The sequence below is a fragment of the Amphiprion ocellaris genome, chromosome 20, assembly GCF_022539595.1.
Source record: "Amphiprion ocellaris isolate individual 3 ecotype Okinawa chromosome 20, ASM2253959v1, whole genome shotgun sequence".
Lineage (NCBI taxonomy): Eukaryota > Metazoa > Chordata > Actinopteri > Pomacentridae > Amphiprion > Amphiprion ocellaris.
Genome location: NC_072785.1, coordinates 14,967,737 through 14,991,087, shown reverse-complemented (window position 1 = coordinate 14,991,087; position 23,351 = coordinate 14,967,737). Strand labels below are relative to the sequence as shown.

The following is a 23,351-nucleotide window of genomic DNA, read 5'->3' as shown; positions in this document are numbered from 1 at the left end:
TGGCGTTGCTTCCTGGATGCTTCTTCCACCACTGAGTCTCACATATGACATTAAATATGTATAAAGGTTAACCACTGAGCACATGGAAGGTCTGCTGAGGACAGACTGATCACTCACAAACAGACATATGGAAAGCTATAGGTGATATAGAAAGCACAGTGTGGAGTTTTAGTGGAAATGATGAGACAGAAACAGTGAGAGCAAGAGAGAGAAAAAAAGAAACAGAGAAAGTGAGGCCTGTGGGATGCAGAATATACCTCAAGGTCCCTCCACTGAAGCTGGGCGCTGCAGCACTGCAATCTTCGCAATCAGGCAGCAATGCAACCAGCGACTGTTTCAGATTATGCTCAGGAAATCCTCGGTGCTCTCTGCTCAAAACAATTTACCCTGACATGAGCCCAAAGAGAGCGTGGGGGGTGGGGGACAAGAGAGCTGTCCTCACCACAGTCCTGCTCTCAGGCCACCATATATACACCATAGTCTGTCTCACTAGTGTACACAATAAATTATTATTATTATTATTATTATTATTATTATTATTATTATTATTATTATTATTATTATTATTATTATTATTATCATTATTATTATTATTATTATTATTATTATTATTATTATTATTATTATTATTAGAGTGGAAATGTCTATTGATAGTTTTAATTCTTTTTTTCCAATTATGGCTGCAACCCTATTATTAAATTGTAGTTATGCCAGCTATTTTCTTTTCTTTTGTTTGTTTGTTTTTAATCCATATAAATGTCATCAGCCAGTCAACTTTAACCTCTTTTCTTTTTTTTTTCATATGGGATGTTTGCCCATATTTTCTCAGAAAATCCAGAGCTGGTAAAGGTTGAGTGGTGGCTCTTTCCCATGGCCCATAACCGACAGAACAAACTCTCGGAGAGAGCAAAGAAAACACGGCAACAAAAAGCCAATGATCCGCAGCAGCCGGGCTAAAAAATGACGAAAAAAATTCTTCTCTCCTTTGGCCAAACGTGTATTATGGAACAGATACGATTTTCAAAGCAGCCCAAAGCTGCTTCGTGTGTACACAACAGCCTCCTGACAGACAGCTGCTCATGTTGACTCACATTTGTATAATTAAATTTCCCTTTATGACTCTTGGGTTATTGTTAAAAAACCAAAGAACCCGTAGAGCAGGATTGATTTGTCTGTAAAATGACTAATCACATTTTTGTGACGGTGATTCATATCCCACCAACGTGAATTTGTGAGTTTTGAGCATTTTTAATAGTCATTTCTACGTTTTTATCATCATCAGAAATTGGTTTAATTGCTAATAAATTCATTATTTTTGCACCAGTTTGGGGAAAGAATCTAGAACATATTAATATCTATTTTTTCCTCTAAATACACAAATAACACAGAGACAAAAGTATTACTTTAGTTTTATTGGAAACTAATTACCATGACTCTAATGAAAACGTTACCTCTTAGTTTCCATCGCAGGAGGTTGCTAGAATTCTTTTTTTTATCTTAACAAAATATCATAAATTAAGCAAATGGGCAGTCCACTTAAGTGTTTCGTTGAGTTAAGAGTTTCAGAAAGGTCCTGTTTGGGTGTTTTAATGTGCAGGAGAATCCGAAAACAAAACCTCCTGTCAGAGGGGATATATAGGTTTAAGCGCATTAAGGAATTTTGTTCTAACCAAATTTAACGACAGACAAGTCAGTCTATATTATAAGGTAGGCTACTATAGTGTTATTTCATACATGTATTCAATCTGATACACTCATCAGTCTTCTTCGTTTTCTTTTTTTTTTCTTCGGGTTTGTAAAATAGAATAAATCTGGCAGCCTCCTTAAGAGCCCAAATCCACAAGACTGGAGGTTAGAGGTCCCAACAAGGAGTCCTGCAGTTGGTGTGGGTGTCCGTGCATGCCGTGCACCGGCTGTGGGGCCCCCAGCCCGGACATGGGGTAAGCGGAGGCCCCGGGGTGGCTCATGTTGCCCTGAAGCAAAAGCGCTGAGTTCTGGTCGGGGCTCTGAGGTGGAGAAAACTCGTCCTCCGAGCTGGACATGAGAGACTTTCCTCCGTCCAGAGGGGACAGCTGGTTCTGTTTGTTGCCGCCTGCGTTGCTGTTTTCACTGTTCTCTCTGGAAATGACAACAAAGAGAGAAAATTAGAGATAATACTGCAGATCAAAAGAAAACATTCATCAGTGAGGTAGGCTGAAGAAAGGACCATTTAGGAGTTTATGAAAATGCGTAAAAATTGTGTACAAGCCAATAAAATGCGTAAATATTGTGGAGAAGCCAACAGTAGTTATTTTCCATCAGCCCAGTGCGGAACAGGCCATAATAAAACAACAAAACAGTAATATTTTAACTGCTTTTCTTCTCTTTTGCACGTATTATGTTTAATTTGACTTTATTTCGGTCTAGTATTTACTGATAATGCTGCTAAACTCGTGCGTTTTTATCCCTGTGTAACCTAACTTAACCTTTAACGCACACCTCAAGCCGTTCTCCAAAAAAATGTGGTCTCATATTTTTTTTTCGTAACTAACTGAAAGCCTGACGTATTATTCGCATTTTCGATTCTCTATATTTTAGATTTCATTCTGTTTAGGCCACACTCAAGTTGAGACAAGCCAGAGCTTTGTGAGGAGTTCATCATTTGACAACAACACGCTGCTATTTCCCCATCAGGACATGTCTGATTTGGAAACTTAAAATCACTTTTACGTACAAACTTCTGCTATAAAATTATTCAAGATTAATATTATTTTTATTCACTTTACTGCTTTTCTCTTCCATGATGGTTTACTGTCAAAAGGATGTGTCTTTGAATCACTTTTTCCTTCTCTTATTGCTTGTAGCCACAGTTTGAAAATATTTTTTCTTGGTCAAACCTCAATTTGCTCTTTAAATATGCTTTTAAAAAATGAAATGTCTTTTGCTTTTACGAGCAGCACTGTGACAGTTGAACGTACCTCTCCTTCGCCTCTGCGGCTCTGTCCCTCTGCCGTCTGTTTTTGAACCAGTTGCTGACCTGCGTCGTGGTCAGTCCTGTGGCCTCGGCCAGCTCCCTCTTTTCCCGCGGGGACGGGTAAGGGTTGTGCGTGTACCACTCTCTCAGCACTCCCCTGGACTTCTCCTTAAAGCAGTAGCTGGTCTCTTCTCCGTCCCATATCGTGCGGGGCAGCGGGAATTTCCTCCGCACCCGGTACTTCCCAACAGCTCCGAGCGGCCGGCCGCGCAGCTTCTCCGCCTCCACGTAGTGCGCCTTCAGCCAGAGCTGCTGCAGCTTCGGGTGGTTGTGCGGCGAAAACTGATGGCTCTCCAGGATCTTATAAAGCTCTCTGAAGTTCCCCCGGTGGAAGGCCACCACCGCCTTGGCTTTGAGGACGCTCTCGTTCTTGTGGAGGTGATCGCAGGCGGGCAGGGACCACAGGAAGCGGCCGAGCCTCTCCAGGTTTCCTCCCTGCTGCAGCACCTCGCAAACGCACGCCACTTGCTCCTGCGTAAAGCCGAAGGACGGTAGTATAGACATGATGTCCGAGCTCGCTCCTCCGCCCGAAACGTTGGTATCCAAAGCGATGGCTGTCGTTTTTAGTGTTTACAGTTGCTCAATAGTGTCTCGCCGCAGTGCAATCCAGCGCAATCGCTCCGCGCAGCACAGGCCTATAGGCTATCCACTCCACTCCAGCCCCTGATGCGCGCAGCAGATTGGGATGTTGATTGTTGGGACAATTTGTTCCTGTTGGAGATATGTCAGGCTTAAAGGGAGCCTGTGCGTTTCGGTGATTGGCTCTCCCTCTGCCCTGCACCCTGTACAGCAGAGCAGGACTGAGTTTGCAGCTCCGTTTCCTCCCCAGAGGCAGTGCGTCAGGGGCTGAAATAGGAGCGCTCCCACCTCCCGCCCCCACAGTCCCTCTCCCGCTTCAGCTGAGGGAGCAGAGCAGCACCTAAACACTAATCAATTATTACAGACCTCTTAAAAAAGCCGTATTAACATGGTCTGAATATACATCTTCTTTAATCAGAGAGTATATAGACTTTCCACGTGGGGACAAACCGCGCAGCGCCTCTCCACGTGTTATCAGCAATCATAGTCAGTGGAGGGTGAAGCCACAAAAACACAGAGCTTTTAATTTGTGAAGAGAGTTTATGCAGGTTTAAATAGTGAAACATCTAAAGACAGACACTCAAAACAGGCAACACTGGAAGCAGAAAAAAACTACATAACATTGAGATTAAAATTATGCTTAAAAAAGGGAAAACCTTAATTGATTTTTGCGCTGTTTCACCTTTTATTCGCCATCACTGCATGTTGTGGTGAACGCCCACCCCTATAATCACATGCAGATTGAGCATTCTGTTGTGTCCCCGTCTTTGATGGTCCATTAATTACCGAAGGTGTTTATTTTATGAGGTGATATAATTTAATAAGTTCCTATGATAGTTGGGTCCATTACGCGCCATTACGCACTTGTTTTATATGAGGAACCTACACTACCTGCCAAACGTGTTATGGGCCATATAGACCACCGGTAGGAAAGCAGCCACTTAAGAGTGTGTGTGTGTGTGTGTGTGTGTGTGTGTGTGTGTGTGTGTGTGTGTGTGTGTGTGTGTGTGTGTGTGTGTGTGTGTGTGTGTGTGTGTGTGTGTGTGTGTGTGTGTGTGTGAAATGCCTCATGGTTTAAAGCTTGCAAGACAATTTGCTCAACATCTTCACCATTGAAAATAACAAACACTGCACAAACTCAGTGACACATAAATCCAGCTCTTAGCCAACTATAAAGTGTCAAAATGAAAATGTTTCAGTTTACTAGCGTGATGTAAAGCTGCAATTTCTGAAAAGCTCCAGATTAATATAATATCCGGGCAAATAAATTATTTATTTACTTATACTTATTTATTTGCTGTTTTTTTTTCTGCCTTTTTTCTGTCCACATCGTCACGTGGCTCTGAAGAGGTCCTTCTAGGCTACATTTATATTTCAAGGATTAGACGGGCACCGCACTGGCTCCAGTGTTTTCTGTGGGGTGAAACACTAAACCAATCCATTAGTAAATGAGTTCTCTGCGACACTGGTTCTTGGTGGTGCAGTTGTTGGTTTGAGCCATATAGATCACATTTCTTTATCTGCACCAGGGTCTGAAACTGAACTCTCTTTCAATATGTCGTATGGAGGAAGACTGGACCTAGAAAATAATATTTAACCTAAAACAAATTCATACAAAACGCTTTAGAAGATGGTCATCTTGGTAAAGGATTTTTATTAGGATAAAACGCTTTGAACTTTTGTTTTTGTGCTGCCAGTCAAGTGGGGAAAAAAAAGAAAATACGCGTTAAAGAAGCTTCACTATGGAACAATCCTTATTTGTAATTGATCCTGTAAGATAGTATGAAGAAATGCGATTTAAAAAACAAAACATCTCAGTAATAGAGAATGTGGCCAAATGTTGAGGCTGCTCAAAAAGGAGAATTTAATTCAGGACTGACATGGAAAAGTCGAATCGGGCAATAGATTGTTTTAGAGTTGGCTCCTTTTATGTTGTGTAACATTAATTTAAGAAAATGCAGGAAAAACGCGATGAAATTTATGTATTTGTGTTACATTGTTAGAATAAAGATGCTTTCCTCATGGATGCGTTGCAGAAATTCAAGTTTAGCTGGCGAAACGCGCCAGAAAATACTGTTATTTCATTCAAACTGTTTTTATTTTTCCAACCATGGGCCACCAGCCTGCAGAGAAAGAGGCCTCTGGCATTAATGTGATTAATTAAAAAAGGTGTCTGATGCCGCCAACAGGCAACAAACTCAATTTTCACGTTTTTACGCATCATTGGCTGAATCATAATGGGATATATTTCTGCAAAAGCGACTAAAATGGAAGCCCCTGATGTAAATTGTGAAGTAGGTGGACACACAGGCTGGAGTCTATGGCTGCACTCGGGCTGTGTAAAACCTCAGTGCTTCAGTAAATGAGCTGTCTGATGAGCGGCTCTCGGGTTTCCCTAATATCTCTACCACATTGCGCCGCGCCTCCTCCTTTAACCCGAGCAGCCCGGGGGGCGAGATTATTTCAAGATGTGGACTCTCCGCCTCCGCCTCTGCCACGACCAGTGCTGGGCTCCTCATAGCCCGACAAGTAATGCAATACTTAGGTAGGCTATCACTCGTTACTCCTAAAAAAAAAAAAAGACTTCCACGATCCTTATTCTTGTTAGGCTGTAGGGCTTTATTCCACCCAAAATCGCCTACTTCGTCTTGTCCAAAAACGCAATGCGTCTCCTGTAAAAATCCTGGAAGTCTGATCGTTTTCCAGAAAATGTTAAATAAATCACAACATTTTTACTCAGAAAAATAAAGTTTTGTTTGGCACTTCTCATTAAACTGGTTTAATGTGATGTATATTGGCCAATAAATGAGACAATGTTGTCCTGCGCATTTTGAATTTCAGAATTTGCGCATGAACACCAACAACTTATTCTAATTTATTAGCAACAACATCTTGTTTCACATTGTTCAATCTGGATTTCCACAGTTGGGGAAAAATTGTAAGAAAGGTAGCTGTAACACTCGGATCCAGTGCGAGAGAAAGAAAGGGCTCGACTGAAAACACTTCATAAAAATGTCATCATCAAAAAGACTGTTTCCTATTGGAGGCTTTATTTTTTTGAAAATATGGAGGAAAACTGAAACGACCACTGGCTCACTGAACAGATGGTTTTCACTCTATCTAAATCCAAAGTGCTATTTCAGCTGTATCGACTGGAACAAAGCTAATATTGTTTAAATTGAGTGAAAAATGTCAGATTTAGTCTTGAGCGCATTTGTGCTTTTAGATATATTCACAAGGAACTTCTCACTATATTAAAAAAAATAGAAACTGAATTATTAAGGTACTCCAAGCATCAAAAATCAACGAGATAGTCTTGATGTATAAGTTAAAAGCATTCTCACACACCAGTGGGGATTTATTTATGCCTTTTCTCATGACTAAATCCAAAAACACGAGTAGTCCCGGCACATTCGTGTCTTTTTTGTCTTATAATTGATTATAAGCGGCAAAATAATGAATATAATCAATACCTTGTCTTTGGCTTGGGGTTTCTGGTTAATTCAAGATATCCTGAATGTGTCTTTAATTCCGACTTAAAGCGGTTTCTTCGATGGGGTGAGAAAAAAAGGCAGCTCCTTCTCTCAAAACAAAACACAACTGTTGACATGAGTGAGTTAAATGAAATTGGAGCTGCAATTATCAGCTTAACAGAGTTTCCTGTCATGTTGGAAAATTAGACCTGGTACAAGTGCACTGGGGTTAGCCCCCCATCAAAATCATTACGCATTTCCTCAGAGGACCACCTCCACAAATGCGCAATTACGGCCTTGGCTTTTACGGTGCTCTGCTCCGTAAACACACCCCAGACATATAGATGAGCACATTTGTTTCAGAGGAACTTTTTTTTTCTTTATTGGCTGCAGGGCTTGAGTAAATAAACAAACGTGGCGGGAAGACAAACACATAAACAAACAAGAAGGGCGACGATTTCAACGTGATGCGCAGCGGCCATGTGTGCCTTCTGGCAGGGAGGGGGCGCCACGACAATGCTATCATACGAGTCAAAATGTAACTCCTGAACGGGATGAGCTGTAGTTTGTGTTTTAGAAGTTGTGCAGCAGGTGTGTGTGTCTGTGTTTGTGTTTGATCTTTGCTGGTCATTTCAGTCCTCCTCTGCCCCTGCTCCTGTTACAGAGTGGTGTTTTTCTCTTTGGGAAAATACCTTTGACCACTGTGGTGTGGACTTGATGCTGCCTCCCAGCTGCTGCCTCTGTGCACACTCAAAACCGTCCCCATGAGTTATGTTTTCTGTCCCCGTTGTCCAGAACAAACCAGTGAATCATGCTGGCTGCATCCTCCCCTTCACCACTGGATGATGCAGCAGGCATGTGCACATACCTCCTACTCTGCCAAGCGGCGACTAAGGAGGTAAAACAACCCTCTGGGACATTTATTTCCCTTCTATAGTTCATATAAACACCGCCACCTACGTTCCACAGCCACAGTTGGAGCCAGTAGAGTGTTTCTGCCAGGGCTGAGCTTGGCCAGTAGTGGTGGGTCTGAATGTGCAGCCTGGTACCCGCTGACCCCTGCCCTCTCATTAGTGGGACGTGGAGCAGTGGAGTACCGTGCTCCCCAGGTCATGTTACATATGGCTTGCAGTCTGCTGCGCCGCATTAAATGTCAGCTTTGAAACCATCTGAAAGATCAGAGGTCAGTGTTTTTAATAAGGCCAGAGTTCTGGGGGAGTTCCCTCATTTTTTTTATTTTTCAATTTTTACTACGTATCCAAGTATGTTTTACATTGCAGGTTTGAAATTGTGGATAAAATGATCCACTGCTACTTTTATATCAGGATGTCCTGGTTTCCACGCATAAAGGAAATTTTTGCTGCCATGAAAGTGTAGTGTCTTTGTGGCAGTGCTTCTTTGTCTAATTCATAGGCACAATACACAAAGGTGGAATTTGGAGTTTTTCTGTGCCCCCCTCCTCCTCCCCGTGAGACCCACAGACCATGGGCTCCTGCTGCAAATGGGATATTGTTCTGGGCTCCAACAAAGCTGTTTTCACCCTCTTCAATATTACAGGAGGAGTTACCCGATACCTAACAATCAGCTAATCCACTGCCCATGGCGACGAGGTCACCTGTGCACAGGTAACTTTATCCCAGTCGCCTGCCTCTCCCTCTCTTTCCCGCTAGTCTCTGCCATTTTTTCTTCTCTCCCTCTCTGTGCCTCAACAGTGAGCACAGACAAACACCCTCTGTTTATTTAGGCCATCAGTTAAATCATATATAACTCCTGCAGCCAGGATCCGCTGCGAGGACAACTCCTATAATCCACCCCAGACACGCTGGGAATAAAATAAAATCCCCCGCTGTTCATCCATTTGTCAAACTTTGTCTGTATCTTATCTCTCCGTGCTGGTTTGGTCAGGTGCCCACTGAGCGCACAAGTATTGGGTGGAAATTCATGAATGCATAGAGAATCCCCTCAAGCCGTGAGAGTCTCTTTTTCTGGATAGAGACTGAGCATCTGTGAGTGACAGCACCTCAGATTCATTCCTCCACATGTTGAAGCTAGGAGGAGGTGGGGGTGCAGGATTTGGCCTTCGCTCAGGGAAAAGGCCATTGGATTGGACTGAGCAGTGGGGAGCTGCAGACCCCCCACCCAAAAGGAGCTTTACCTCTGGAAATCTCATTGCTGTTTATTTGAATTACAGGGGCTGAGATGAGAAAAGGAGGCCTAATGAACTCCAGGTTGCCAGGCATGTGCAAACGATCACGGCAGGTTTGCAGAGAGCTGCAACAGACTTGCTGGATTACGCCGTGCCAGTTTTCCCCTCCTATCCTCACAATTTGGCTACATAGGGACTCCTAAACATTGGGAGGACATGTGCTTTCTGTCTGTCATAAACCTACATTCATTACAGGCATGTCGTGTCACGAAAATCTTGAAAAATGTTGTCATCTTAAAGAAAAATTTGCTGTAAAGAATTAAAAATGTCTGTTGTATGTTTTATAAATATAAACTTTTATTGCAGTATGGAGATTTAGAAAAATACATTCACATAATTTCAGATAACAAACATATAATTCAAACTAAGATTTAAAAAAAAAAAAAACAAAAAAAAAAGACCATCAATTTAACTATTTGCCCACAACTAATTTTTGGTTTATGACATTAAAGCACTGAGGATAGTTTCCAAAAATTGCTGAGATCATGACATGAATCCTGGCGAGGACAAAGTGTAGAACACATGTGATGCATGTGGATGGTGTGAGTTGGCTGTGAGGTTGAAATGTGCATTTATGGTCATGTATGACAGTAAGACCTCAGGCTCCTGTTGTGAAAAGCGCTGGAGACACTTGACAAATGGGCTCCACACTCCCTCGTCTTTCCTTCAACTGACACCCGACAAATGTGCCAGTGAAAGCGTTGGTGGTAAATCTCACGAAGCTGCTATTTTACTGCCTGTACACCAACGCAAGAGCTACAACTGCTTAAAACAAAAGGCACTAGTGTCCAAAACATTATGATGCCATGCAAAGAGAAATTCTTACAATCCCTCTCCGTTTAATAGGTGGGAGTATAAAAAAAAGTTACTTTTTCTGTGAAGCCACTTCTGTCCCTTTGTTCCTTACACTTCTCAAAAGCATACACACTGTGGTTGTTTGCATCTGGCTTTATAGAAAAATATCATCCATGACATTTGGAGAGACACATCAAAATGACACATGATATAGTACAGCATCAGCTCATCTAGTTAACATACTGTGAGTTGCAGCATTATAAACAACATATGATGGACGACATGTGAACCGACGGCGTGACCTTCCGATCATCATTCATATCTTGTTCTCACGGGTTGATGATGAGACTTGAAATAGGAGTCATTGCTGAGATAGTATGCATTTTGTTGAGGCGTGTCACGCGTGACAAAGCGTTCAACGTAAAGGCTGTTTGAAACGTGTCCATTGTAATGTCATTATGGTAGTGCAAATGCCAACTTCTTCTAATGCCATTGTGTGTTTGACGTAGCAGAAAGGCACATTCGTTTTAACCGTTTCCCCCATATGCAACTCTCCGGATTCGTTTGGTGTGATATAAAGCACGAAAGCAGGGTTTTTGCAGTGACTTGGGAGGCTTTGAGAGAATTTAAAGTGCTTACTGAAGGACACTTTTTCCTAAATCAGCAGCTTTGAGTGTTTAATGACCTATTTTCTGGAAGTGTGTGCAGTCCTTCAGTAAAGCTATCGCTGTGTAACTGACCATTTTCACCGAGGCTCTCCCCCTCTTCCCCCTACAGAATGACCTTTTTGGTTTGACCCAGATGACGCATTTAGTTTGGAGGAACATCCTGGTCACATGACTCGAGGAATTCCAGCACCTGCTTCTGCAGATCAAATCCACTCAACAGGAAGCAGCAGGTGTTGTCTATAAAAATGCACATTTAAACATGGCTCGAACACATACAGCGACTTCTTCTGTTAGCACGTAACAGTCATAATGTTTCGTCTTACGAAGGGGCTTTTAAAACATGTCACAGGCTTTTTTTGTTTTTATGATAAACTGATAAAGCCCACTGACAGGGCCCCTCTCTGACTAGAGTGCATTGTAAAAGTCAAATGAATGCAAATAATTTAACATTTAAAAGGAAATGAATGGTTAAAAAAAACACACACGCACACGCGCACACAAAGGAGTAAAAAGATTCATCATATCGCTGCTCGGGCGGACGTGAGTGCTTCTGCGAGGGGAGAGGTTTGAGGTTAAAGGTCAGCCATGTCTTCATCCATCTGCACTGTCTGTAGTTTGGCTAGCTCCTTCCCCTCCGCAGCCTCCATCTCCCCACACATTGCTCGCACCATTACGTTAATGCCTCCCGAACCTGCACCGTCCACCTTGCTCTCTGAAAGGTTCATGTAGTTGCTGTTCAAGCCGGGGCCCATCAGGTGTGAGGATGGCGGCCCCCGGACCTCGTGGCCACCGAGGTACTCTGTGGGTTGGAGGTGGTGGTTGCTGGGGTCAGTCTGAGCCATCAGAGGCGTGCTGACGGTCAGGGTGGTGTAGACCTCCGGCTCGGGGCTGGACGAGCTGACGGCGGCGACCTCGGTGGTCGAGGCGGGACCTTGGCTGGAGGAGATGTCTTCTGAGTTGGGGGTGGTGTAGCTGATCTGACCGCTGGGGTCCAGGTGGAGGCCGTGGTGGTACGAGGAGTAGACGCCTCCCTCCAGAGGCTCCTTCTTGATGGACGGCTGGCTGGCGTTGCTCATGCTGTAGAGGACCGTGCTGTGGTGCAGAGATGTCATGGTCAGCTTGTCCTGCTGCTGGAATGAGTCGTCATTGGAGGAGCTCACTGCTACATTATTCAGAGCCATGGTACCTGCGGTGATAGAACAATAGATCAATACATATAGTATGTCTGTCACCAGTTTGACTACAGTAGATCCCATTCCCACTGCTGGATCCCCTTTTAACTTCACATGGTATTGTGTGTTTCATTTACCAGGCCTGGGCCCCAAAAATTGCTGTTGTGTGTCTCACACACTTTGTGCTCTTTAAGATCGACCCCAGAGAACAAATGCACTGGTCTGCCAGGACTCAACAGCAAGCTGCAATTTTCTCTTTTTTTCTTATTCTTCATCCTGGTGTAGATTCTCTGCTTTATGTCAAAGTAAGTGCTGTAATGACTTACTCCCTGTTAGTGCATTTCATGGCCTCTGATTGTCTGCAACATATTTCCCCTCCCTGCTCTGGAGATCAAGAGTGTAATGATGATGAGTGATGGTGACTTCAGAACTTGTTTTTATTCATCTCTGGGGCTTTAAAAGGACCACCACTTCTAAATATATGTGTGTGTGCATCCCCTTCCTATTTCTTCTGCTCTGTGTTATGTGTAGTATCATCCCCTTGGGCTACAGCCCAAACACAGACAAGCCAATAAAGCAGCTCAGATATATTGGGTGGGCGTAGTAGAGACCTGTTGACAAACCACCAGGGACGTGCAGCATTACACTGAAACAACTAATCCGTGATATAAAACTACATATTTAGATCTTGGTTATTCTTTTTTAGTATTTTTGTACTTTTAAAGTCCTAAACCTTGACAGCATTTCATTACAGCAAACTGAATGTGTATCTAACTGATTAAATTAGTAAAGTGAACAGCTAATGCCTCATGTTCTTTATTAGACAACATCTCTGACTTCTTATTAGGGGTTAAATGACAATTGTTCATTAAAAATATATTTGATGATGTGATTGTTACCTGTTCCAACTCATGATGTTATATTTTTCAGCTGACAGCAGATTAATTAAAAGTAAATGACTTGGTAAGTTTTAAAACTGAATAATGGTAAACTGCAAATTATTTCCTGAACGCACCTTGCTGTGTAATTGTTGAGGAAGAGGAGGCAGAGGAGAGCTGCAGGGGAGGAAGACCTACATCGCTGTTGAGTAATGAGCTGCCATCGCTGTCAGAGACTCCACTTGGTACCTGGACCAGACTGTAGCCGCCCAGCTGCAGAGCACCTGATGGGGAACTGAACGTCAGCACAGAGGAGCCTCCGTTCTGGGCAGCCATGGTGTGAACCCCCTCCAGCTTCACCTCTGCTCCGTTCACACAGCCGGAGTAGGAGGCATACTGCAGGGAAGACTCCTCAGCGCTGCCCAGTCCTTTGTCCTGTCCCGTCTGCATCTGCATGTCCACTCCAGAGCCCCCCAGCAGCACGCCTCCAGACGGCCTCAGAGGGTTGAACGCCAGTGGCTGGATGCCCAGATTGAGCCCGTTGAAGAGGATGTTTCCAGGTGAGTGCAGGTAAGACGAGCCACCGTTGTGAAACACAGTGGAGGACGTGTTACTGTTCACTAGACTTCCATTGTAGAGGCCCCCACTGCTGGATCCAGGGGGCATCTTAATGTCCCCGATCTGTTGGATGACCACCCCACTGTCCAGAGCTCCTGTTTGAATGGGAAGGGCCCCGTGGGTTATCACCCCATCTGATGAATTGGAAAGGGGACGAGGCGACAGCTCCTCTTGGCCTTTACTGGACTCATCCTCTGTGCTGTGGTTGCCATCAGATTCACTATACACAGAAAAACGACAAATTAAGTGTCACAACACAAAAGAAACCTGAAAAGGAACTATTTGTAACAAATTATTGCATAGAAATTACTTCAAATTAAAATATAGATGATTTGTCTCCCATTTGTGTACTTATTTTTGGGTAATAAGACACCCTCTACCCACCATAACAATTAGAGATAACAAATTCCTATGATGGCATTTATTGAGTTTCCACCCACATCTTGCCTGTAACCCAGAGCCGACAGAGTCACATTTGTTGCTATGTTTTTGCACAGCTCTGAAGAGCAGGCCGCAGTTTGTGACCGTGTAGCCCTCTTACCTCATGGAGCGCTGCACTGACCTCAACCAATCAACGTCAACAACGACGCGCAACCATTTGGCGCAATAAATTCTGGTGCGACAAAATGCCAGCCACTGATGGCGTGACACAACAAATGGCTCGGAGTATTTATTTGTTTGGCCCCCAAATGTAAAATGTGATATTACCATTTAGTTTGCAAGAAGGAACACTACTTTGAATAAATAATATGAATGGAGCGGCTATATTTTGTTTATCAGCCCCCTAGCTAAAAGACTGATTAAAACAGCTGCACCCCATTCACTCTCCCTCCCCCTCACACACACACACACACACACACACACGCACGCACACGTATCTAAACCCCCCACTTCCAGGAAAATATAAAAACACATGACTTAATGCGAGTGGAAGGCTGCTTTTACGCAAGAAATCCACAGGTTATAAACATGTTAAAACATTATTTAAAAGTAAATTTACAGGCGATTTAAAGACAGTCTGTTACTATGATGTGTGTCTGTGTGAGTCTGTGCGTGTTGGAGACAGAGGGGTCACCTCCACCAGGTGTGCGTCATCTTTGTTCACACAGAGGCAAACATGAAAGAGCAGCTTTCGCATTTCAGTCTGTTTGTGTGGAGGATTAGGAAATGAAGAGCAGGAGCTGATGGAAGTTCTGAGATCCTTTTTGGTCCGAGAGGGAGAAAAAAAAGTGATCATGAAAATGATTTATGTGCTGCTCTGGGACACACACGCACAAGGCAAATAGATAAGAAGGAATTAAAGTAACCTTTCAAGTCACCCTTTGAATTATTCCATCAAAGTTGTCCACTTCTCGCGTCTGACAGTCAGATCACTGGAGTGTGTGTAGCTTAAGTCACGGTGTTATTTTGTTGCTTATGGTTTCCATGCCTCTTAGCACCAACACACTTGAAACCAGATCTGAATGGCAACCGCTTCATATTTCAAAACATTAAAAACGTGCTCCAAAGCCTTTTACGAATTTGTTTCTTAATTATTAACAGTTAATGAGTCACTTTGTGAAGTTTTCCAAGGAAGCCCGGTGGTAAATTATGAAATACTTTAAATATTGTGAATTAAATGGTTATAAACTATATGCAAGGCGCCCTTCTATTAATACAACTTTCAAATATTTTGTTAAAGTTAGTTGGAGTTCATTTTAGTGCGACTTTTACGTACAAAACAATATTTTTATGGTTTGTTTAAAAAGAATTCTGTGATTTTAAAAAGTCTGTTTCTTGTGTTGCCTCACCTTTTCGATTGTGCCTCCGACGGATTTCTGTCTCTCTGTCTCCTATTTTTGAACCAGTTGCTGACTTGGGTCAAGGAGAGTCCTGTTATCTTGGCGAGATTTCTTTTCTCGGCCGGAGAGGGGTACCTATTCTGATTATACAGATCCTTCAGCGCGTTTCTCGACCTCTCCTTGAAACAATAAACAGTCTCCTCGCCGTCCCAGATAGTCCTTGGCAGAGGATACTTTCTCCGGATTCGGTACTTGTCCACGGCGCCCAGGGGTCTCCCCCGCGCCTTCTCCGCCTCGGTGTACCGGGCCTTGTACCACAGATCTTGCAGAAAGGTGTGGTTGGACGGGCTGAAGCTGTGGTTCTCCAAAATACTGTACAGCTCCTGGTACCGCGCCTGGTGGAAAGCGACGAGGGCTTGGGCTTTTAGGATGCTTTCGTTGCCGCGGAGCAGGTCGCTCTGTGGCAGGGACCACAGGAACCTGGCCAGCCGGTCCACATTTCCTCCCTGCTGTAGTGCCTCGCAAACACACGCCACTTGCTCCGGGGAGAAAGCCAGAGAGGAAGCGGCGCTCACCAACAGCTCCGTGCGCACCGCGTCAGTGTTGGGAGTCGTGCGCTCCATGGACAACTCCGCCGCGTCCAGCGCCACAAGCTTGATGCACTCCCGCGTATCCACCTCCTTCACATTTTCCCTCTTGATGTCATTTGCTGTTGTGACTTCTCCGGCAGAAGAAGAAGACATTTTTTTTGTTCAAGCCTTCCCTGGTAAAGTCACTCCTCCCAGCTCGATCAGGTTACCTCCTCGCCATGCGAATGCGATCGGATATCTGACAGCAGCTGTAAGTAGATATCTCTCTCCCCTTTTCCTCCCAACGTGACTTTTACTCTGCGGGGACTGGAGCTGGAGGGAGACACACTGGGGTCTATCTGCAGGAGAGCCACGCTATTGGCCGCTGAGGGCCCCATAAGGGAGGAGCGAGCGGGATTCAGACACGAATGTTTGGTTTCCAGCTGTCAGTCATATAACCTCCAGTATATTCCCGTAGCTCACCTGTGCAAGGTGAGTGCTTTTGGGATCGTGGGAACGGGATATCCTCGTTGTCTGTATTGTCAGGAGCTGCTTTAGTTGTAGGTATGCACTTAAAAGCATTTTCATTCCTATATGATGGTGGGTGTGGAAATCAAGGGGAAAAAATAATCCTGGGAATATTGACACTCTTTGTCTCCATTAGAAATGATTTAACCATTTTCATTTAACTAACAAAACATGAAGTGAAATCTGAAACTGGATTTGTCAGATATTGCTTATTCAACTCAGTGACATTTTAAATGCAGAACCTGACTTTGCTTTTGTTTCCCTACTTTCAAGCCACTGAATCAAATCACAATAAACACATAAAGATCCCAATGACAAACCAAATATAGGACACGCAAAAAAATCTGAATATCCAGTAATAACAATAGCTAGATGTTGGAACGTTATACCAGTTCAGGCAGCATGTCTCACATTTCTTCATGTCTTATTAGCTATAGTTTTATTTTCACCCTTTATGAAGCTACACCAAACCAACCATAACTCAAAATAAATAGAGAAAGCATCAAATGTCACTCTCCTACAAAATGTCCAAGCATCCCACTCACCTGCTCCCATGTGTCCCCAATTTTTACTTTAAATATACTTTATGTTTATTTGTGCAAACATTTGAAGTCTAATGTGGCGTTGGAGTCTAACATTGTCTGGAAAGTTACTGGCATTCATACACTGTCAGTAAATCAAGCCAACACATATGCCCGGGCTTAATCATGATAAAATGCATCTCCCTTTTAAACTGTAACCTTTGGAAACTGCTCAACCAAATTCCCTAAAGTTAACAATGCTATTTTATCACCGTGATATTATAATAATAATTTTCTATCCTTATCACACATTTATAGTAGCCTATAATTAATGAATCACTTCGACTTATATATTCCGAGATTAGATATTTTCCCCCGACAGTCACACGTTCATTCAGAAACTATATGATGTCAGAAGCCCTGGGGAACAACATCTGGGTTGATTTTTGGTTTTAATTATGTTTCAGTTCAGACTTACTTTAGATCATGGAATATATGGGAGCACAGCGAAACCTATAATCAAAAACAGCTATTTTATGAAGTCTCTCTAAATACAACCTTTGTACGAAAATAAACTACTCAGCTTTTTTTTTTTTTTTTTTTTTTTTTTTTTTTTTTTTATACCTCAGACCCCCTGGGACTCCCCAGGGGCCCCTTTGTGCGCCTGCACCACAGTGTTGACCACCACCGCTGCAGAGGTTATCATTAAAGAGGAACCATTCTTATTAGCGGCGTTTCCTGTCGGACCGCATTCTGTGTGGCGCAGCGGTTTGCCGCTTTGAAAGTGGCAGGAGAGCTGCTAGTTGTTGACGTTTTGTTGAAGTGTGTTGCTTAGTGTGAGGCAAAAATGGACGACCAGGGCTGTCCGAGATGCAAAACCACCAAATACCGGAATCCGTCGCTGAAGCTGATGGTGAACGTCTGCGGACACACGCTGTGAGTGTTTACTGACAGATGACATTTCTCCACTACACGGAGGCTTTTTCTGCTCAAAACTGTTCGACAAAGACACACAACAACACAAGAACCTCAACAGCAACTGCTATATCATTTCACATCAATTTCCTCCCGTGTTTCGGTGCCTTTTTTTATACCTCAAGACATAATATTTGGACGTTATCGTACATTGGACGTGTCTGTTTTCAAGAGCTTTTAGCTAACAGCTAACGGTTTGTTGTGCTCAGTCAAATAAGGGTAGATGTTGATAGTCATACCCTATATTATTTTAGCTGGTACTGCTTTAACATATCTTTAACAGGTGGGTTGACAGAGTTTGTAGGAGTCAGACTTGCTAGACATTTGTTAAAAGCTTAGCTCTTCATAACACTACGCTGGTTTGCTCATCTGTTTAAAGACCATTTCACGACAAGGTCTCTAAACTTATGGATCAATTTTGTTTCTTCACTTGACCATTTGGTAATATCACCTATTATTGAAAGTACAAGAAGTTCATCTTGACAGGGGAAAGGGAGACTAGTAATGAGGAGTGTGATTTGTGTGGATATATTTCATATAAGTTATGCAGAGGTGTTTAAAAAGATACACTTACAAATAGAAAAATAATCTGATCTGCAGGGCTGCACTGCATCATTGTAAAATGAGGAGTGTACCTCTTAATAACTGAGTAACCATCATCTCTAAAAATATGTTTCTGCCTTCTAAGTCATTTTAAGTTTATTCAGCTTAGAAATTTAAGTTCCCTGCTGCCCTAAAATGGGACTTAACTGCTTTTGGGTTGATTCATTAGTTGGAAGCATCTTGTGAGCTGTGAAAGTTGAATTAAATTAACTGATCACATATAATAAACCTAATATATTTATAGCTGAATCAACTTGTCACATAGACAACGGCTCAGCCAGACTTGCTTTCCTTTTACATTTTCTAAGTGTACAGAACTGATGAAGCCCTTTTATTTTGCCAGATTCAGTACAAACATGATGTGTGAGGCTTCTCCCAGTTACTGTGGGATAAATTATAAGTCCACAGGTGTAAGAGATAAATTCATTAATTCACTAACCTTTGTCATTGTTTGTCCTGCTTCCTGTCTGTTTTCTCAGTATACAAAAACCTAGGGCTGCTGTTAACCCTAACAGAGTGTTCTGGGAAGTCTGCTTATGAGCTAGTTTTGTTTCTTCTAAACGTAATGTATTGAGATGAGCAAACTGTAAGCTGTTCATTGATTAATTTCCTCATTTTATGTCAAAACAGCTGAAGTTATAAGAACTTGTGTTGTTAGGTTCTAAACTGATCTGAAACTAAAATTAGACACTGAAAGTCCAATTAATGAAAAGTGAGCAATACTCATAAACTTACAATAAGAAACTAGAAAATATGAGTTGAAGCTCTTTATGTTTTACAGTAAGAAATAGAAAAGCACTCAGAGAGCACAGTACTCCGCCAAGGCTGCTAATTCCTTCGATCATTTCCGATGGATAAGTCCCAGTAAGTTCGCAGCGGTCGATTTGTAGTAGGATCGCAATCATGTGATTATCTGCAGGCAGCTGACGTAACGTTCACTTGTTGTCATAGTTACAGTGACGCAGTGCCATTATCGTTGATACAGTAATCGTGGATCCAGACTATAAGCCACATCACTGCCAAAATCTAATCAATTGGTCCTTGTGTCCGTTCTGACATTCCCTGAAAATTTCATGTAAATCTGTTTGTTCGTTTTTGAGTAATGTTGCTAACAGACAAACCAATGCAATCATCATGTAACTCCACCGCTTTCCTTGATGAAGTAATAATACAAGAGTAGCAAGCAGACACCAAAATCACTCTCAGACCATACCCCAACCAAGCCCAAGCTGTTAAACAGTGCAGCCAAAACATAACCTTTTCCACACTAATATCTGAACATATTCATCTAGAGGCTTATACATAACCATTCTTATTTTACTGGCTTTTGCTTCCACGGTGTGTCTGGTTCAATGGGCCAGTCACTGCAATTCTTCCCATAATCTTGATCGGATTCATAAGAGTCAATCAAGTGGATCATGTCAATATAAATACATTTAATATAATCTGCAGAATGGCTCTTACATGTTAGTATATCTTAAAGATACATCCATCCATCCATTAGCTATACCAGCTGTATCTTGTAGAGGATGGCTTGTCAGGAGCTGAAGCGTATCCTATCTGTTGTCCTGCCTCAGGACCCTGGACAGGTCGCCAGTCCATCATAGGGCTGACTTGAAGAGACAAACAACCACACACACCTCTAGGAAATTAGAATCCTCAATTAAACTGTTATGCACGTGTTTGGAAGCTGGAGCACCCAGAGAAAACCCACGCAGGCACAGGGAGACGATGCAAACTTCAAACAGAGAAACCCCAGTAGGTTTGAAGGAACCTTTTTCCTATGAGATGACAGTGTTAACCGCTTTACCATCATGCCACCCCTCCTAAGTAATATAAAATTTTATCTACATGGCATATACAAAGAACCGCAAGCAAGTATAAATGATTATGTATTCTTACATTCTGATCATCTTATTTCGGCACTAGAGTTACACTTTATACACTGTGCATCATTCTCATCTCGGCATTTTGTAACTTTGCTGCGCATTTATCATTACTTAACTTTTTCATCTGTTAAAAAAGACCTGGACATTTAAACGAAGGGGACATCTTCTCCATGAGCATTATGCAGTGACGGCGGTAGCCTGATGAGCACATCTTTTCGACCCTGTCTGTTTATTGACCGTACCATCAGGAAGTGGTCGTGCTTTGTCATCAGGTCAGCGAGCTCATAACTCACCGCCTCTGTCTGGATGCAGGGCTACACACAGAAAATTAAAATGATTCTGCAATGAAGCAATTTGGAGAGATGTCCTTGCCCAGGTCACCTTGGATTTTGTTCCTCAGAGCCGGTGCGACAGTGAATTTATGCACCACTTGGAAACTGCTGTACTCTCAAACTGTATTAGTATTTTCATCACTAATGTCATTTGGCTTTTGTTTGCAGCGAGTCCTGCTGAATAGCTGATAGATTTGGAGGCCTCTACTGCAGCTTGAGAATGTTTCAGTTTCACAGTTACTGATTTCACATTTGGTCTAACCAACAACTGTCTGCAGAAAAAGTAAGACAGAAAGATGAAGTGTGACAAAAAAAAAGGAGAGGAAAATACTTATATACACATAAAGATTGTAATTCATATATACTTAATCACACGAACTAACACCTCAACAGCAACCAAAGTTCAAAATGTAGTAGCTCTGGCAGCACAATAAAAGCCAAAGTGACCTAGGTTAGCTTTACTGTCCAGTATCCCTATTTATCCGATTAGAGTACAGTGACTAAGAGGAAATGTTATCACAAAAGAATAATAAAATATTATCATTTATCAAGCAAAAATGGAAGACAGTCATTGTAGCCACTTTCTTTTCTGCTTGTATCTGTCTTAAAATAATAGTCAAGTGGACATCTTTCGCTTTTGGACCGTTGATTGGAGAAAACAAACAATTTGAAGATGCCATTCAGGCGTTAATATTCGTGCATATGAGGTAAATTAATCATTAACTGAGCCTAGTTGAACCTTCTGCACTGGTTTATTCAATTCTGTTAGGGGTCGACTGATTATTAGAATGGAAGATTATTGGATCCACACTCCAGAATTTTTCCATTTATTGGTATTGTTTGTTTTTTGTTGTTGTTTTTTATTTGGGGGGAGGGGGGATTTTCAAATATACTCCTCCACAGAGTCCAACTTACAAAAATGTTGCCTGGTTAAGGCTGGACAGGAAACTTGGTGATTAAATGTACTTTTGCAAATTAGATGATGTGCAGGAGTCTATTTGAAACTTTTGGAAATGCCCACCCACCTTCTACGCATCTGTCTTTTGAAATAAATGCACATAGCTTTCTTACGTCTATTGTTATTCTTATTACTGTTTTTTTTAAACAGATTACTGATGAATTATGTACATTTTAAAAAATGCACTGCAGTGGTTCCAATGCAGCTGCCCCTCTCTATCTTTAGTTCCCCCATTGTTGGTTTCAAGCAAAGCCCCTCCCACAGCACTACTAAGCTAGCAACACTGAGGGATAATGGTTGAAAAGTTATTTTTTTAAGTAAACATATGAAACATAAATTGACTAAAAAAATCTAAACAAAGTTTTGTGTTGGAATTGGTTTTACTTTAAATGTTGACACTGAAATTTTCATTTTTGCTGGAATGTACACTATCAGTCAAAGAATTAGACACACCTTTTCATTCAGTGGGTTTTATTTAATTATTTTCTACATTGTAGGTTAATACTGTATACATCAAAACTATAAGAGAATACATACAGAATTATGTAGTAAACAGAAAAGTGTAAAACTTCAATATTAATCTACAATGAAGGAAATAATACAGATAAATATAAAGTATTGAATGGGAAGGTGTGTCCAAACTTTTGACCGGTAGTATATGTCAGTTCCAAATATCAGCTATTGGACTTATAATAATCAGTGTCTGTCCTGAGAAGAAAAACGTATCAGTCAAACCCTTATTTCAGTAACTGTAAGCTCGTCTCTTCTGTAGCCAGGCTGAGTGTCCGTGCCAGTGTGGACTGACCAGCCTCCGGCAGTGCGTTGCATTATTAAGCTTCTCCATGCATCTAAATTTAAACTCCACCGCAGCACATTTTGTATCCCTGTCACCAGCGGCATTTGATGTGTGTTATTTATTACCTTTGCACAATGACACCGGGCCCATGTCCTTTGGCATTTGACTCTGGGCAAAGACAGGCAAAAACAATTGTAGCTTAGGCATATGGTGGGGCTTAGAGGGTGAACATAGACTGACAGGGCAGACACACCTCATTAAGTAGAAATTAGATTCCAGCAAGTGACAGTTCAGAGGTTGATGTGCAGTAGGAAAGCAGGAATTGTTTTTTGGGCACCTGTGTTTCCAGTAGTAAAAGCTTTGATCATTTTCTCCATAGATACTTCTAAGAACTGGATAGGTATTAAATACTTGGTAAAGTAATCATAATGAAATGCTCTGTACATGCAAACATAAAAACAATGGATCGACCATTTATGAAACTTATTTTTGCCTACTTTAAGAGAGATTAGATTGATGCTGCCTTAACTTATTGTAAAGACTGGAAGCAGCTAACCTGACTTTGTCCAAGGGTTTAAAAATCCTCCTACCAACACCTTTAAATCAAAGAATATCTTGTTTGTTTAATCTGTTTAGGAACTAAAGTGGAACAGACAAGTTACTTATGTTGGCGTAAGTTCCACCAGCTTTTGGTTTTCACTGTATTTTCCATTGTACTGTTAATTTTGCTGTTACTTAGTTTTTTTATTTGAACAATTACTGACTTTTAAAAAAAAATAAAGAAAGTATTCAACTTCAAGTTTACATTGTGGAAAATACTTTGGGAACTTGTGTCTCTGCCCTTTTTGCTTGTCTATAAAGTATCCCAGAGCCATAGTTTATTTTGCTTAGATCATACACAGCAAGATTTTAGTGTAAGAAATTATTCTCTTGGACTTAATCAGTTTTCACTGAAATACTGCATGTATTGTAAGTCTCGGGGCAGCACAGAGCATCA

At 42.0% G+C, this 23,351-nt stretch overlaps 3 protein-coding genes across 3 annotated transcripts in view; 1 reads left to right on the top strand and 2 right to left on the bottom strand.

Annotated features, from left to right (window-relative positions):
• Window positions 1-1,397: 1,397 nt before the first annotated feature.
• On the bottom strand, window positions 1,398-3,819 carry LOC111578912 (homeobox protein six1b). Its single transcript, XM_023285898.3, has 2 exons — window positions 2,958-3,819; window positions 1,398-2,118 (listed from the first exon to the last, which is right to left on the bottom strand). The coding sequence occupies exons 1-2, from the start codon at window positions 3,515-3,517 to the stop codon at window positions 1,824-1,826; spliced, it is 855 nt and encodes a 284-aa protein (XP_023141666.1). The 5' UTR covers window positions 3,518-3,819; the 3' UTR covers window positions 1,398-1,823.
• Window positions 3,820-9,543: 5,724 nt separating this feature from the next.
• Window positions 9,544-16,082, bottom strand: six4a (SIX homeobox 4a). The gene is made up of 3 exons (XM_023285897.3): window positions 15,193-16,082; window positions 12,922-13,622; window positions 9,544-11,920 (listed from the first exon to the last, which is right to left on the bottom strand). Exons 1-3 carry the CDS (start codon window positions 15,924-15,926, stop codon window positions 11,307-11,309), a joined length of 2,049 nt encoding a protein of 682 aa, XP_023141665.1. The 5' UTR covers window positions 15,927-16,082; the 3' UTR covers window positions 9,544-11,306.
• A 1,465-nt stretch (window positions 16,083-17,547) lies between these two features.
• mnat1 (MNAT1 component of CDK activating kinase) overlaps window positions 17,548-23,351 on the top strand; it is a 32,725-nt gene continuing 26,921 nt past the window's right edge. Inside the window, exon 1 of the mRNA XM_023285945.3 lies at window positions 17,548-17,737. Coding sequence (XP_023141713.1) covers window positions 17,649-17,737 — 89 coding nt within the window. The 5' untranslated portion in view covers window positions 17,548-17,648. The remainder of the gene's footprint in view (window positions 17,738-23,351) is intronic.